Source organism: Phaenicophaeus curvirostris, chromosome Z (genome assembly GCF_032191515.1).
Source record: "Phaenicophaeus curvirostris isolate KB17595 chromosome Z, BPBGC_Pcur_1.0, whole genome shotgun sequence".
Classification (NCBI taxonomy): Eukaryota; Metazoa; Chordata; class Aves; order Cuculiformes; family Cuculidae; genus Phaenicophaeus; species Phaenicophaeus curvirostris.
This window is the reverse complement of record NC_091431.1, coordinates 48,760,423-48,775,396: the sequence shown is the minus strand read 5'-3', so window position 1 is coordinate 48,775,396 and position 14,974 is coordinate 48,760,423. Positions and strand designations below refer to the sequence as shown.

The following is a 14,974-nucleotide window of genomic DNA, read 5'->3' as shown; positions in this document are numbered from 1 at the left end:
CCCAGCATTAGGCTGCTGATGCTAACTCAAACAACACAGAGGGCTATTTTTTGTCTTCTAGAAACCTCTACCTTCACAGGACAATATATTGAAGACACTTTTCTGAACACACCTCTTGATCTGTGAAGATCTCAATGAAGTTCTGGAAGGAGAAGGACCCTGACTGAAGAATGAGTTCTCCTGTGTTTTCAAAGCACTGTCCGGTAAGTACAAGGAGCTTGTGTCTTGCAGCATCTGTGATCATTAAGCGCACCTAAAGTGAAGGAGAGAAATACATCATTAAAGGGAATTACCATGTATTTATCTCATTTAATTTAAAACATATTTTGTATCAGTCTCCCAGGACTGTCAAAACATTATCAAGTTATAGTGCTGTTCACAAAAGACAATCAGAAATGTACAAAGGGGAAAAACAGAGGGAAAAGAAGAAATCAAACAGAAGGTCTGATGAATAAACGTAACTAATGGAAAAAAGAACAAGGAGCAGAACAGAATAAAATTTGAATGAGAAAATAATGTTTTCAATGAAGAAACACATTCTTTGTAAAACTCTTGGTGAATTTTAACAGTGCTGTATCAAGACAGCCTTGGTGAACTGTCCCTCACATGCTAATGATGGACATATGTCAGACTCAGTTTTTCAGATTCTGCTCTTCTTTTCCCAGATTACAGCATTATTTGTCATTCAGTTGTGAAAATGTCACTGAAAAGCAACAGCCACAAATCACACATAAAAGTGTGATATTTAGACTGTCATACCGTTGTAACCTGAATTATCTACAATGTTAAGGGACAATTCTGCTTCACCATAATCATAAACCTAAACTTCAAGCACTCAGTTACAGTTACATGCACCATTTAAATCTCATGACATCACTTACTATGGTCATTTTAAGGTTTTAAGGTGTGGTGAGCCCAAGATCTTTTTCACTATGCAGTATTAAATTAAGTAGATGCCTGATGGCACAAATCATATAATCATTCAGTTTGGAAAAAATCTTTTAGATCACCAACTCCAACCTTTAACCTAGTACTGTCAAGTTCACTGCTAAATCATGTCCACAAGCACCACATCTACACATCTTTTAAATCCCTCCAGGGTTGGTGACTCAACCACTTCCCTGGGCAGCCCGTGCCAACACTTGACAGTTCCTTCAGCAAAGAAATTTTCCTTAATATCCAACCTAAACCTCCCCTGGCACAACTTGAGGCCATTTTCTCTTGTTTTAATACTTGTTATGACATCAACCTCTCTATAACCTCCTTTCAGGCAGCTGTAGAGAGCAATAAGGTCTCCCCTCAGCCTCCTTTTCTCCAGACTAAACAACTCCAGTTCCCTCATCTGCTCCTCATAATACTTGTGCTCCAGACCCTCCACCAGCTTCATTGCTCTTCTCTGGACACACTCCAGGACCTCAATGTCTTTCTTGTAGTGAGGGGCCTAAAACTGAACACAGGATTCAAGGTGCTGCCTCAACAATGTACAAGGGCACAATCACTGCCCTTCTCCTGCTGGCCCCACTATTCCTGATACAAACCAGGATGCTATTGACCTCCTTGGCCAGCTGGGCACACTGCTCAATCATACTCAGTTGGCTGTTGACCAGTAACCCCAGTACCTTTTCCACCAGGCAGTTTTCCAGCCATTCACCCCCAAGCCTGTAGTACTGCATGGGGTTGTTGTGTCCCAAGTGCAGGACCTGGCACTCAGCCTTGATAATCATCATACAATAATCATCAGCCCATCAATCCAGCCTGTCTAGATCCCTTTGTACAGTTTTCTTTCCCTCAATCAGATCAACAAGCCTGCACAATTGGGCTTTGTCCGCAAACATACTGAGAGAGCACTCGATCCCCTGGTCCAGATCATTGATAAAGATATTAAACAGAAGCAGCCCCAAAACTGAGCCCTGGGAAACACCACTGGTGATCTGCCACCAAATGGGTTTAGCTCCATTAATCACAACTCTCTGGGTATGGCCATCCAGACAGTTTTTTACCCAGCAAAAAGTATAGCTGCCTAAGCCATAAGCAGCCAGTTTTTCTAGGAGAATGCTGTGGGAAACAGTGTCAAAAGCTTTACTGAAGTCTAAGTAGACAACATCCACAGTCTTTCCCTCATCCTCTGAGTGAGACAGCTTGTCAGAGAAAGAAAGCATGATAGTCAAGCTTCAGCCCTCCATAAATCCAGGCTGACTGGGCCTGACCACCTGATTGTCCTGTATGTACAATACAATGGCACTCAAGATCATCTGCTCCATTAATAAATGAGCTTGCTATTCAGAAGTCACTTCTGCATTTTGAAGTAACTCTACTTTAAAGGAGAAGCTCATTACTTTACTTGACCCTCACTACAGCTACTAATAATTCCATTTTTCCCCTAGAGGTAGACGTACTCTCATGCTAAGAGAAATCTCCATATTCCATTTACTTCCATTAGCTGAATTCAACTTAAATTTAAGAATATGATTCTGTATTTTTAAGTAATTTTTTTGTAAATATTTCAGAAGTCTCGTCCAACATCAAAAAAATCAATTAAGCCTAAAATAAGGTATGAACTTCATTTGGGCCAATTTCTCTGTTCATGGAGAAATTCAATTAAACAAGAACAGTGATTCCAGAACAAGGCTTGCTACGTATTAAACTAAATGAGCAGAGTCCATCTGGAACAACTACACATGGTATTGCATCCAAGCTTCATTTCCATGGAGATGACATAATCAACTCAGATTTCATAGTAAGCTATTCTTTCAATTTTTATATTGATTGTTAAGCAATGTTCTAGATAACTTCTGTGCATGCCAGGAAGGCTGAGCTGGAGAGGCTCAACCTGAATTTCTGTTGAACAACTGTTTTTCAGTACAAGTAGAAAACAGGCACTGAAGAAGATCTTAAAGAGAAACCTGACTCTACCACATTTTCATTGCTATTGTGTAAAATAAGTGAACATGATGCTAAGCAGCAGAAAGTTCCTTTAACTAAGGCCAGGACTAAAGCTGCTCTATCATCAATTGCACTAAAAAACTATAAATATAGCAATAACCTTGCTGGATCGAGTGTATCTATTTCTGTTTCAGACAAAAATATAGATAAGTGCAGCTGTCTGTCTGTGTGTCACTCAAATCCTGCCTGTCTTAGCTGTATTAAGACCATAAAAGAACTAAGTTCTTCATCCATGTTTCCTCTCATTGCTGGCAGCAGTTCTGGGCAGTCTTCCAATTTATGCATAAACTCACCAGCTCTTCCAACAGCAAAATTACTTCCTGACTTGTGAATCACTGATATGTGACTGTTACATAATTCCCCTTCAACCTATTTTATACATTGATTATGAAATAGGTTCTGCACAGAAAGCAAACTGTATAAAAAAACAAAGATAAGTAAATGCTTGCAGATTATAAAGCATGATATATGATACACACAAAAGACCTTTGGGAGACATATATATTCTGCGTCTGGGTATAATCAGGGATTCCTGAAGAGCTACCAGTCTCCTGATTTTGAGACCACCCCTTTTCAGAACAAATACTACAAGCTGATGATTCTGTTCAGTTTTATGCTTGGCTGAAGCCCCGGATTGTCTGAGTGAAGCAAACAGCAAGAGGTAGCCTCAGTCAAAACAAGAGGTAAAGATGGACTGCAAACAGAGGCAAGAGTGTCAGCAGATCAGAAGCTTCCCAGACTTTTAGTAGAGTCACAGAGCATTAGAACAAGACAGTGGGGTCTTCTTAAAAAGGAAGCAACTATTCATGAGGGTTTCAAAACCATGTTTTCTTTGGGAAACCTTTAAGGTCTCTTTCCCTTTGGGCTTCTTTCTTCTGGGATGTATTTTGGCATTTAACAGAACACAATAGGATCTTTGGGCAGAACCATGCTCGGATCTCTACCAGTATGGCTATTACCAGCCAGATTAGCAGGTATTTCATTTAATATAATTTTCCTTTTTTTTCTGAATGGATATATTCAACTTCCTCTTCTGATGAGTCATACCTCCATGACATATCACTGTCTCCCCAGACGCAATCTGGAAACCTCTTGATATATGAAACTTAATTTTCTATTTGCCATAATGGCCAGAGCATGTCTATTCCACCTCTGATTTAATTTTCCTGTCTCTTCCTTGTGTCTTTCTCAATAGAAATAGTACTGTCGGTGCTTCACAGCACTGGCTACCAATGTAATTATCTCTATTTTTTCAACCTCTAGTCTCACTTGCTAGATTTGTTGATTTTGTCATTGAGCTACACACTCAGTTCTTTGACTCTACTGAATTCACGAGGAACTGGCATTCCTCTTCCAGGGCACTTTCCAGAGTCTATTGATCATGTCACATGCTTTTCTAGGGACAGATGGATTAACCAAGAGTCACTAACACAGCCAGTAATTCTTCCCAAAGACATATATTTGTCTCAGGGCACCTTCAGGCACTTTTTTTCATGCATAAAATAAGCATCCAGAGCTACCAAACACTGGAGGAGCAGAAGAAAAGCAGATGCAGTTTCACCACAGCTACCTTTGCTCCATCAAGAAGGGTATTTGGAGCATTATGAGAAAAGGGGTACTGGGATCAGAGATGGGTATTGTCCTAATGTTTTGTCAGGAGCCCAGGAAATCAAGGAGAAAATCAAGGAATGACTAACATTTTTTTATATTTGTTCCTAACATGTACTTTCATCCACAGTTATGACCTATTTGTAGTCTGCCAGTGGTGTGAAAGATAGTATTGGGGTTTGTCAGTCACTAGTCTGAAAGGCAGGAGTTGATACTCAAGAGACACCTCAACTAAATCTGCTTCACTGCCCTCATCCTGTCCACTTAATGAAGCTTAACGACACATACAATGAAGTATTTCTGACTCACCTCAGTACTAACTGCTTCATCTGAGGGATTGATCAGGACTACAGTTTCTAAGACATCACTTCTGTGGTGAAGAATCTTCTGACCTGCAAGCACAGAGAGGAAAAAAAACAGGAGATTAATTTCAACCAGGATGCTTTAAACCAGCACTTCCCATGAGCTTGTTGTACATCCCCCTGTGCAATACCTCTCTGGTCACCCAGAGCAGAACACATCAGACACAGCAACTGCTGCACTGCTCACGCATTCGGAAATACCCGTGCTATGTGGTCCCGTGGGCCAGAAACTCTGGTCCAGAAAATCCAAGTAATGAAAACAAACTGGGAACAGCACCAGGTCCTATCCTTTCACCATGGCTGGAGAAGTCCCTATAACTCACCTTGTTCTCATGGAGCTGGTGTGGATCAGTCACTGATTGAGTATCTGACCCTGTATTTTCATGGATGTATCTACACCACAAATAACAGCTGAGATTACACAGTCCTGTAACATAACTAGGTCACTTAAAACTAGCTTTTCTAGGAAGGATGAGCTATTTAGCTGCAGCAGGAAGAAAGTCAGCATGGGCTGCAACTTCCCCTGCAAGAAATGAATACTTGGGCTGTATGCTAATGCTGCCCATCATGGCTAACAAGGACAATTTATGGGACAAGCAAAGGAGGCCAGGGGTGTCTCCATTGTCCACCACTGCAAGCATGAAAGATTTCACTGTGGTGCGTATGCTGGGACAAGTGGCCAATACCTTGGCATACCTGTGATATTAGAAGCAAGCACAGAGTAAACGGCTGGTGTTCTCAATCAGCCCACTGGCTTTCATACTTAGTAGTTAGTCTGTCTCTGTATTTAATAGTGGTGTTCATCTGACTAGGAGTCGATGCCAGAAAAACACAACAGTACTCTTGACATTCTTTTCTTCATATGTTAATTAGCAAGTTTTTATCAGGGTGTCTTTCTGGAAGACATGAAGATAAGGGCCACATCTGTGGTAAATAGTGGGTTGCACTCTGTCACTGTGACTGCGGGTTTCTCACAGGTGGAAATTCACTGGGGTAGCTGCTGACTGGATACAGAAACACTATATAAGGTTTGCATCCTCTCGATAAAGGTTGTTGCCTCATTGATGGGGTCCGTGCCTTAATCGCTACACACCACCACCAGCACTGTCCAGCATGGCACTGCAGGGCTACCTGACATGCACTGTGGGAGAGCTATCCAGCCAGGCAGCGCCCCAGGCAAACACCAGCTCCCTGGCTGCACCAGGTAAACCAGGTGAAAGCTGGGACCCACCCTGCCAAAAACTCCCTTTTCAGCCTTTGGCTAATGGTAACATTGGGACACTGAGAGAAATTCCCTATGGGTATGATCAGGCAGTTCCTGGTTCATCTTTGTCCTGCTTAAAAAAGATGTAGCAAGTTATGTTATGAAGTGAGAGTAAAGGGGGTGTACAAGTAACAGTACCTCCCAAATAAATAACACTTGGGTAAGTACGGAGTAGTCTTGCAGCCCACTGGCTTTCATACTTAGTAGTTAGTCTGTCTCTGTATTTAATAGTGGTGTTCATCTGACTAGGAGTCGATGCCAGAAAAACACAACAGTACTCTTGACATTCTTTTCTTCATATGTTAATTAGCAAGTTTTTATCAGGGTATCTTTCTGTGAGAACTGCAGTCAGGTTAATTAGCAGCTGCATTGTTATTCAGAAATCCAGACTGGTAATTAGTCCAAAAAAACAGAAGAGCTGTCCCTTCCCAGTGAGTGGCTTGGTGCAATATTAATCAATTAAAATAATTAATTGTGCTTAAAAGGAACTACGAGGGACACAGAACAAGTCACCTATTTGCCAACTAGGAACAAGTCCCTGTGAAGAGACATAAAACCACGAATGGCCAGGCTGAAAGGCGCTTTGCCTTTGCGAGTGCATCCATGCAGGGAGCTGAGAGGGCTGGCCCCGGGCTGCCTCCCGGGCCATATCACCGGGCTGTGGGTCCTGCTGCCATCAGGGATGCCCACCTCCTCCCTTCACCCATTAAGCTTGCAGAGCACTGCGTCTTTCCCTTTTGCTCTGAGGAAGTTCAGCATCTATAAATGGAAAAATTTAAAACCAAATGATGGAAAGTGAATGAGAAGGGGAAAAAAAGAATGTTCCTAAAATGTGAGATGGGGTTATAGTTTACTCTCTCGCACATGAGACAGTGTCTAGAGATTTGTGGATAGTAATCTAATTAATCTGAAGAATTAGATTCTTCTTAAGATGTATTCTTTTTTGTGTACTTCCTTGAAAGGAGGAGATGGACTGTATTTTACGAGAACAGAGTCAGGCAGGTCTTTCTGCAGCAGCCAGTTCTGGCATTACTCTTTGTAATTTAATTCATTTTAATGTTGCTGTTTCCCTTTGCCTAACAGGAATGCATACATGTGGCTACATTCAGTAAAACGTCCAGATGGCTCTGTTACCACAGGCTCCTTCTGAGGATGCTCTGCAAACTAATATTTCAGTTCTTCTGCAGATTTCCCTCGAAGGAAGAGACTAGGCAGAGTATATTGAATTTAGTCTTTAGTGTTGAACAGAAACCAAAAAAAAACCAACACCCTTTAGTTTCCACAGAAATTCCTCACTTAATAGTTGGTGACACAGAGCACACACTTTGTTCAGGCCAGACTAAGCCTCATAGGTGGTTAGATATTACACATTAAACATAACTAGAAAAAAAATGCAATCAGCCACACACAAAATTAAACAAAGGTGCAGAGTTTACCTGATTCAATGTACTTATTTTGGACTTCACTGAAGCTGCTTCAAGTCAAATACCTGTGCAGCTGGAAGTGATTTGACCGGAGGAGTCACAACTCTCGCTGACCAGCACTGATGGTTGTATCTTACATCCTACGCTTCCAAGGGCCACCCTCCTCCAGTGGTTGCGTGGTTTCATGCACCTTGAGACTGATTCCCAGAGGCATGTACACACTGCCTGTTTAGACCTGCATGTGTGCCTGCCTTCCTCTTCAACTTCTCAACATCAACAGGTGTTACTGCTTATCATGGAGGGGGAGCCCGCACTGGTAGGGTGAGCCACCGCAAGCACTCCTATCCCACGTAAAACCTGGGAGGTTTGCAGCTATTTGCTGCTATCAAAAACAAGGTCCCGTGTCACTGCTTGAGAAACAAACGACTCATCTTTTATTAAAACTGCTGACAATATTGAAAGAACAACACAGGCTTACTGCCCATGTTGATACTCCCGAGATGCTCAGCTGGAATGAAGGAAAGTCTCCCACCAAAACAGTTTTATCAAACAGAAACAAACTATCACAGTGTGGGAGCAGAAAGCAGCAACGTTTCACAAACTAGCAAGAGACTGTGACTTACTAAACTACAGATGGAGGGGGTGGATCTGATACTCTACTGTAGAGTATACTAACTCTATCAGATTTTTGCAAGCAATCTATACACATTTGATGGAACATTTCTGTGACACAGCAGAGGGGGAAAGAAAGAAACTTCTAGTGTGCTCAGAAGTGGCTACACGGATAAATTTTACCTGCTTCTAGTTTCTGGAAAGCATATTGAAGTCCTATCTAAAGACATTTGGACATAAATATTAATCTGCTTGAAAGAAATCAAAGTATCTGCTCTTCAGTTTTATTAAATAAGGCTTCAAATTAAAAGCAGATATTAATAAAGAATCTTGGCAGCTGTTTGCCTCAGAACCAGACAGAGATGACAAGTAAAAAGCAAGCGACAATTGCTTAACGGGTGATTTCCACATGTCTCATCCCAGTTCATGTGACCACAGGATCTTATAGTTTACCTATGCAGCCAAATACCAACGACTGGAATGGTATCAATAATATTTTTAGAGAAGTGACTGAACAGGTTTTTAACTTCCACAGTTGATCTTTTCAGGTCAATCAAGCAGTAACATCATGGGACCCACTTTTAAGACTAACTGTGTTAATTTCATGCAAACATAAAATGTAAATGAATGGCAAGGGAAAGAAAGAAGCCCTCCTTCAAGTTTTGTTTAACTGAGGATCACTGACTTACTGAACATGCCTGTGCAACAGCAGCCCACAGAGACGCAGACTATAGACAACAGAGGGGTTCCCACCATGGACATCAGCACTTGCCTGCTCCCCATCAATGCCATTCCTACACAAATTAAACTCAGAGGAGCCCACCCACAGAGGAAGCAGGCAAGTCTTCCCAGTGATGATTCCTGGCAAAAATAAAGAAGGGACAATATATTCGCCCTGAAGATGACGACTGTTTCACACCTGAGCTGACATTCAAACACAACCCTTTGGCAACTTTAAGCATCTTTGCATTTCATGGCAAAGAACTTTGAAGTATTGTTTCTCTGTCAGAAGAGATGACTGATGTGTTATTGCAGTCATCGTGCTGGGTGGCATTATCAGATGGCATAGCTTGCAAGACTTGCTAATGAAACTTCCCATAAGCTACGAATAGACAGTGAACTCTGCAGCTGGAAATGTTCAGTGCTGCACACTTACAAAGAGCTCTCGTGCCCAGGGCCTCCCAGCTGCCCCTGTCTTGTGGAGAAATCTCTGGACACTGAAGGGTGTTAGATGAGGCAGGGTCCTTGAGCTTCTAACACCCTAAAAGACAGTATTAGGGAAATACCACACTGGAAATAACTGATGTTCAAGAACTGTCTCAACTACATCTCTTTCAGATTTACCATGCTTGATGAAAGTTATCAGAATGTTATCCTATTCTCTGAACACCATATACTCAAAGCAACAAATTCCTTTTGTGTAAAAAAAAAAAAAAAAGCGCTTTTTGCCTACAGTAGTACAATAAACCATACATTTTAAATAACTTCAAATTTCTCATTGTTTCACCTTCTTTGTTCTAGTGGGGATATCAAATTTGTCTTCCAAAAAAGACAAGTTGACCTTGTGTTCAGCATGGTTCTTCTATGTTACCAACAGATTATTTGGAGTTCTGGGTGACTGGTCATCTGATGGTTGCTATTTCCTATACTAAATGAACAAATCTACATTTCCTTATTTTCAGCACAAAGATCAATGGGCAGAAACTGTCAAATATTACCATAATTGTGATCAGCCTTCAAACCTTCCCACGGTCAATCTGGAGGCACTACACTGTAACAATGATTCCAGACCAACGACAAAGATCCTCCTTTACAGCAGATTTCCAATTATCTGAAGAAATTGTCCATAAATCATATGGAACACTCCATCCCTTTCACCTTCTTTGTTGATATAGGGCCACCAGAGCACGTTGTTCCCTGCTGACCTAAACTACAAGTTGAAGAAATAGTTAAGTGTATAACATCAAGCAAGGTAGTGGGTTTTACAGAGTTGCCGAAGCCAGTTCTGATAGTTAAACAATTTTAGTTCTCTGTCTGCAAGTAGGAAGAAAATTATTTGCAGGCTTGATGGAGAAACGGCTGCATAATGTCCAGGCACTGGCCTATGACAGCAGAACTTCAGAAAGTCCCTTCAAGGTGTGCTCTGAAAGCCCTGCAGATGATGCCAGAGGGTACAAAGGCTAATCAGTCAGTCTTATAAGTAGCTAACATGATGGGGAGTGCATAACACAGGCATAAATCCATTTACATCAGAGAAGATAGATTCACTGCCTCCAGGGTTCAGTTCAGCCCAATGACTTCTTACATTTAAGATGGGTGGGAGTAAGGTATAGTAATTTTTTCCAGAAGAACTCTTATGTGTGTAAGAATATCAGAGAACTTTACACGTTTCTAGGTGAAAATAAAATCCATACCTGCTAGGATGCTGAGTTCATGTGACAGCTGTGAACAAAAAGTCAGTTCCACTAATGCTACTGAGCCCTCTGATGGTGACAAAGATTTGGAAAAGTGACACTGACTGCAAAGTGTGACTGTTTTCCTCATAATAATTTAAACCTGCCTGCTCTGAACACAATGTTTAGTTCAGTTTCATATCTAATCTAAAGTGCTTTTATAAAGAATTATGTATCACATCTGCAAATTTTCATTAATCCTTCTAGCACCTGATCTGCTGGAACACTGAACTGTGTTGTGACTCTGCATGAAGCATAAATCCCTGTTTTATCTTCCCCCTCTCCCTTCATAAATAGAATTTATTTTCAAGTTTCATACGGTTCAGCTGCAACCTGGTGATAGTTCACATCTGACTTGGAACAACTTACTACCAATCCTGAGAGGCAATGTCCTGCTGCATATTGTATTTTAGGATTTTTAAGCTCAAGTTTATTTAATGAAATAATGCTAGTTGCATGCAATTTAAGTTCTTGGATAAGTCTTTGTCTGTCATGTCTCATTTGGGTTTATACTTCCAGGTAATAATAGAGCCCTGAAAGTGGAAGACTAGACAGAAGATGATGATGCAGCCTGCACTGTGACTGCAAAATTCAGCCTCCAGTTACTGTACACAAGCCAAATCCACCAATCTTTGCTCAGAACTCTTGAACAGCAGTTAGAGAAGCCAACTTGTTTGCACTAATATTCACAGCTGGATTCATATCTTTGGATTCAAACTTTAATCTTTAATACTTGCAGACTTTTGAACTGAGCTATGTTAGGAACTGCTGCAAGAACTGCAAGTGACATTGAGAGACTTCACTGCTCTGTCACCCATTCCCACTGAAATCCCCTAGTTCAAGACATTAAAACATGTTTTCACACACCCTGTTCATCAAAAGAATAACTGTGTCAACATTTCACACTAAATATTGATTTCTTGTACTACTTGCTAACTTTGTGTGACAACTAATTTGCTGTCACAATACAGCCATTTATCAAGTGGAAGCAAACTGCTGGCCTATCACTCCTGTCTGTTATTGTTAAGGGCAAATTGTTCCCCTCAACTGTCATTCCCCACCTTCAGCAATAGTATTTTTCACATAATTCTTAATGTTCTACAATTTCAGGACTCTACGAAGAACTGCTGAAGCATTACAAATCCCCTCTGAACAAAGTAGTAGTACAAAAATACTCCGAAAAAAGTTGAAGCAAATCACTCTAGCAGTTTATATTTGATATTTTTAATGCCTACTAAGATGGGTTCACCTCCAAAAAATGGGATATGCCACAAAAACTGAACCAAGTACCCTAGGGATTTTACTGTTGATTTCACGGAGACTCTGGACAGGAATGAAATTTAAAACCAGGATTGCTAAAGATCTCAGTAAAATCAGAGCCAAAGAGAACAAGAGTACACCCCTTGTTTATACACCAAACTTGCAATAGTCGTAGAATCGAATGCACCTGATAAATGGATTCACTCTTGACTTTGCTTAATGAAAAATATATACAGTAGACAGTCAACAGCACTAATCTATTCAATGAGTCCAGCTACAAGTTATTGCTATCAGGCATTAAAATTCACAGTATCTTCTCTATAACTACCTGAAAGGAGGTTGTAGAGAGGAGCGTGATGGCCTCTTCTTCCGAGTGACAGGGGACAGGACAAGAGGAAATGGCCTCAAGCTCTGCCAGGGGAGATTTAGGCTGGACATTAGGAAAAAATTTTTCACAGAAAGGGTCATTGGGCACTGGAACAGGCTGCCCAGGGAGGTGGTTGAGTCACCTTCCCTGGAGGTGCTTAAGGCACGGGTGGACGAGGTGCTAAGGGGCATGGTTTAGTGTTTGATAGGAATGGTTGGACTCGATGATCCGGTGGCTCTCTTCCAACCTGATTATTCTATGATTCTATGATTCTTTGAGTGAGTGATTGACTTTGATTACTGAAATACTTCTTTGAATAGGAAATCAAATATTTCTTATCCATCTTATGATAACAAATAATTCCCAGTACCTAAGATTTCATATATCTGGACCAACTAGTCAATATCCTAAGCAGTTGTTGTAGAGACAGCAGGTGCCTCACAACAGTCTTTGCTCTGTCATTTGACACATAATTTTTGCTGTAATCAAGCATGCCGTCTCTGAACTCTGCCATTTCATGTTCTTCTGTTGTGTTATTTACAATCCACATGGTGACTAAAGCTCAAATCCCAGCAGCCTTGTCCACACCTTTTGGTAGCACTGTAATTTCAGTGAGAGAATGGCAAGCAAAAGACATAAATCTGAACTGGCAGAGCTGGAATTACACTTTGCAGACAGGTTACTGCAGCTTTATGACCCTATGCCAAGGAATGATCTCCTGTAATTATAGAACAGGGGGAAAAAGAGTGTTTAGAGAGCATTATTTTCCAAAGGGCCATGCAACATTCCCAGTCATAAGAACTGCCTTGTTCAATAGTATGGCTGTAGTCAGTGTGGCTCTGAGAAGCAAAAATCCCAAACTATCTCAGGTGTCTGACGTGGGCTTTCACCAACAATTTATTTACCTGAAATCATCTCCCTCAGGAATCACCCTTTCAACCTTGACACGCAAGGTTTCAAAGATAGCCAGACAGCTGCTACACTCATAAACATGGAAATGTCTTTATGTCTTAGTCTTAATTGTTTTGCCCTTGAAGCCTTTTTTGGTCTTTTCAATGATTTTCAAGGCAATAAGCAGCACTTATTAATGCTCAATATAATCAAAACTTAGGATCTTCCTCCAAAATCAAGAAGAGCCAACTGATGAAGCCTTTTTCCTCTAGCTACAGGAGGCTTCATGCTCACAAGCTCTCATCCTACTCGGGGACTCCAACCACCCTGACATATGCTGGAAAAGGAGCACAGCAAGCTGTAGGCATCCTAGGAGGCACCTGGAGTGCATTGAAGATGCTTAAATCCAGCTAACACAGACCCGTACCCAAGGGGCTGCAATACTGGACCTGATGGTCACTAATACAAGTGAACTCACCAATGACATTAGGGTTGGAGGCCGCCTGGGCTGCAGTGATCACGCACTGGTGGAGTTCAAGGTCCTGAGGGATATGGGACAGGTGAAGAGTATAGTCAGGACCCTAAATTTCAGGAAAGCAACTTTACAGCTCTTCAAGGAGTGAGTCAGTAGGACGCCCTAGGACATGGTCCTTGGCGACAAGGAAGCAGAACAGAGCAGGCAGATATTTAAGGATGCTTTCCATGAAACACAAGAGTGCTCAGTCCCCATATGGAGGAAATCAGGCAGGACAGGGAAGAGACCAGCGTGGCTGAGTTGAGACCTACTGGTCAAACTCAAGAACAAGAGATAACTGCCCAGGCAGTGCAAGCAGGGACAGGGGACCTGGGAAGTGTATAGGGATACAGCCTGGTTCTGTAAGGATGGGGTCAGGAAGGCCAAGGCACAGCTGAAGCTGAACTTGGCAAGGGAAGTGAAGCCAACAAGAAGGGCTTCTACAAGTACATCAATCAGAAAAGGAAGGTTACAGAGAATGTACCCACATTGACAGTTGAAAATGGTGACCTTGTATGAACAGATGAGGAGAAGGTTGAGGTACTTAAAAAATTTTTTGCCTCAGCCTTCACTGACAGCCACTCTTCTCACCCCGCCTGGATCATGAGACAACAAGATGATGACCTGAGAGGTAAACCCCTCCCACTGTAGAGGAGGATCAAGTTTATGACCACCTGAGGAACCTGAGCATATATAAGTCTATGGGACCTGATGAGATACATCCCAGAGTCCTGAGGAAATTGGCTGATGTGGTTGCCAAGTCACTGTCCATGACATTTGAAAAGTCATGGCAGTCAGGAGATGTCCCTGGTGACTGGAAGAAGGCTTACATTGTGCCCATTTTTAAAAAGGGTAGCAAAGATGACCCTGGGAACTACTGATCTGTCACCTCTGTGCCTGGGAAGATCATGGAACACATCCTCCTAGAAGACATGCAAAAGCACATGGAGGACAGGGAGGTGATTAATGGCAGTCAGCATGGCTTCACCAAGGGCAAGTCCTGTATGACCAACTTAGTGGCTTTCCATGATGGGGTAGCCACAGCAGTGGACACGGGTAAAACAATGCATGTGATCTATCTGGACTTCTGTAAAGACTTTGACACGGTCCCACACAGCATCCTTCTCTCTAAACTGGAGAGATATGGATTTGATGGGATGACTGGTTGGTGGATAAGAAACTGGTTGGGTGGTCATATTCAGAGAACAGTGGTCAATGGCTCGAAGTCCAGATGGAGATCCATGACTAGTGGTGTCTCCAGGGGTCTGTATTGGGA

At 41.8% G+C, this 14,974-nt stretch overlaps 1 protein-coding gene across 2 annotated transcripts in view; it reads right to left on the bottom strand.

Annotated features, from left to right (window-relative positions):
* MAP1B (microtubule associated protein 1B) overlaps positions 1-14,974 on the bottom strand; it is a 72,664-nt gene that overhangs the window by 14,327 nt on the left and 43,363 nt on the right. For both annotated transcript variants that reach the window (XM_069880698.1, XM_069880699.1), the window contains exons 3-4: positions 4,861-4,943; positions 113-253 (exon numbers count right to left, since the gene is read on the bottom strand). In XM_069880698.1, the coding sequence (XP_069736799.1) occupies positions 113-253; positions 4,861-4,943 (224 nt within the window). The remainder of the gene's footprint in view (positions 1-112; positions 254-4,860; positions 4,944-14,974) is intronic.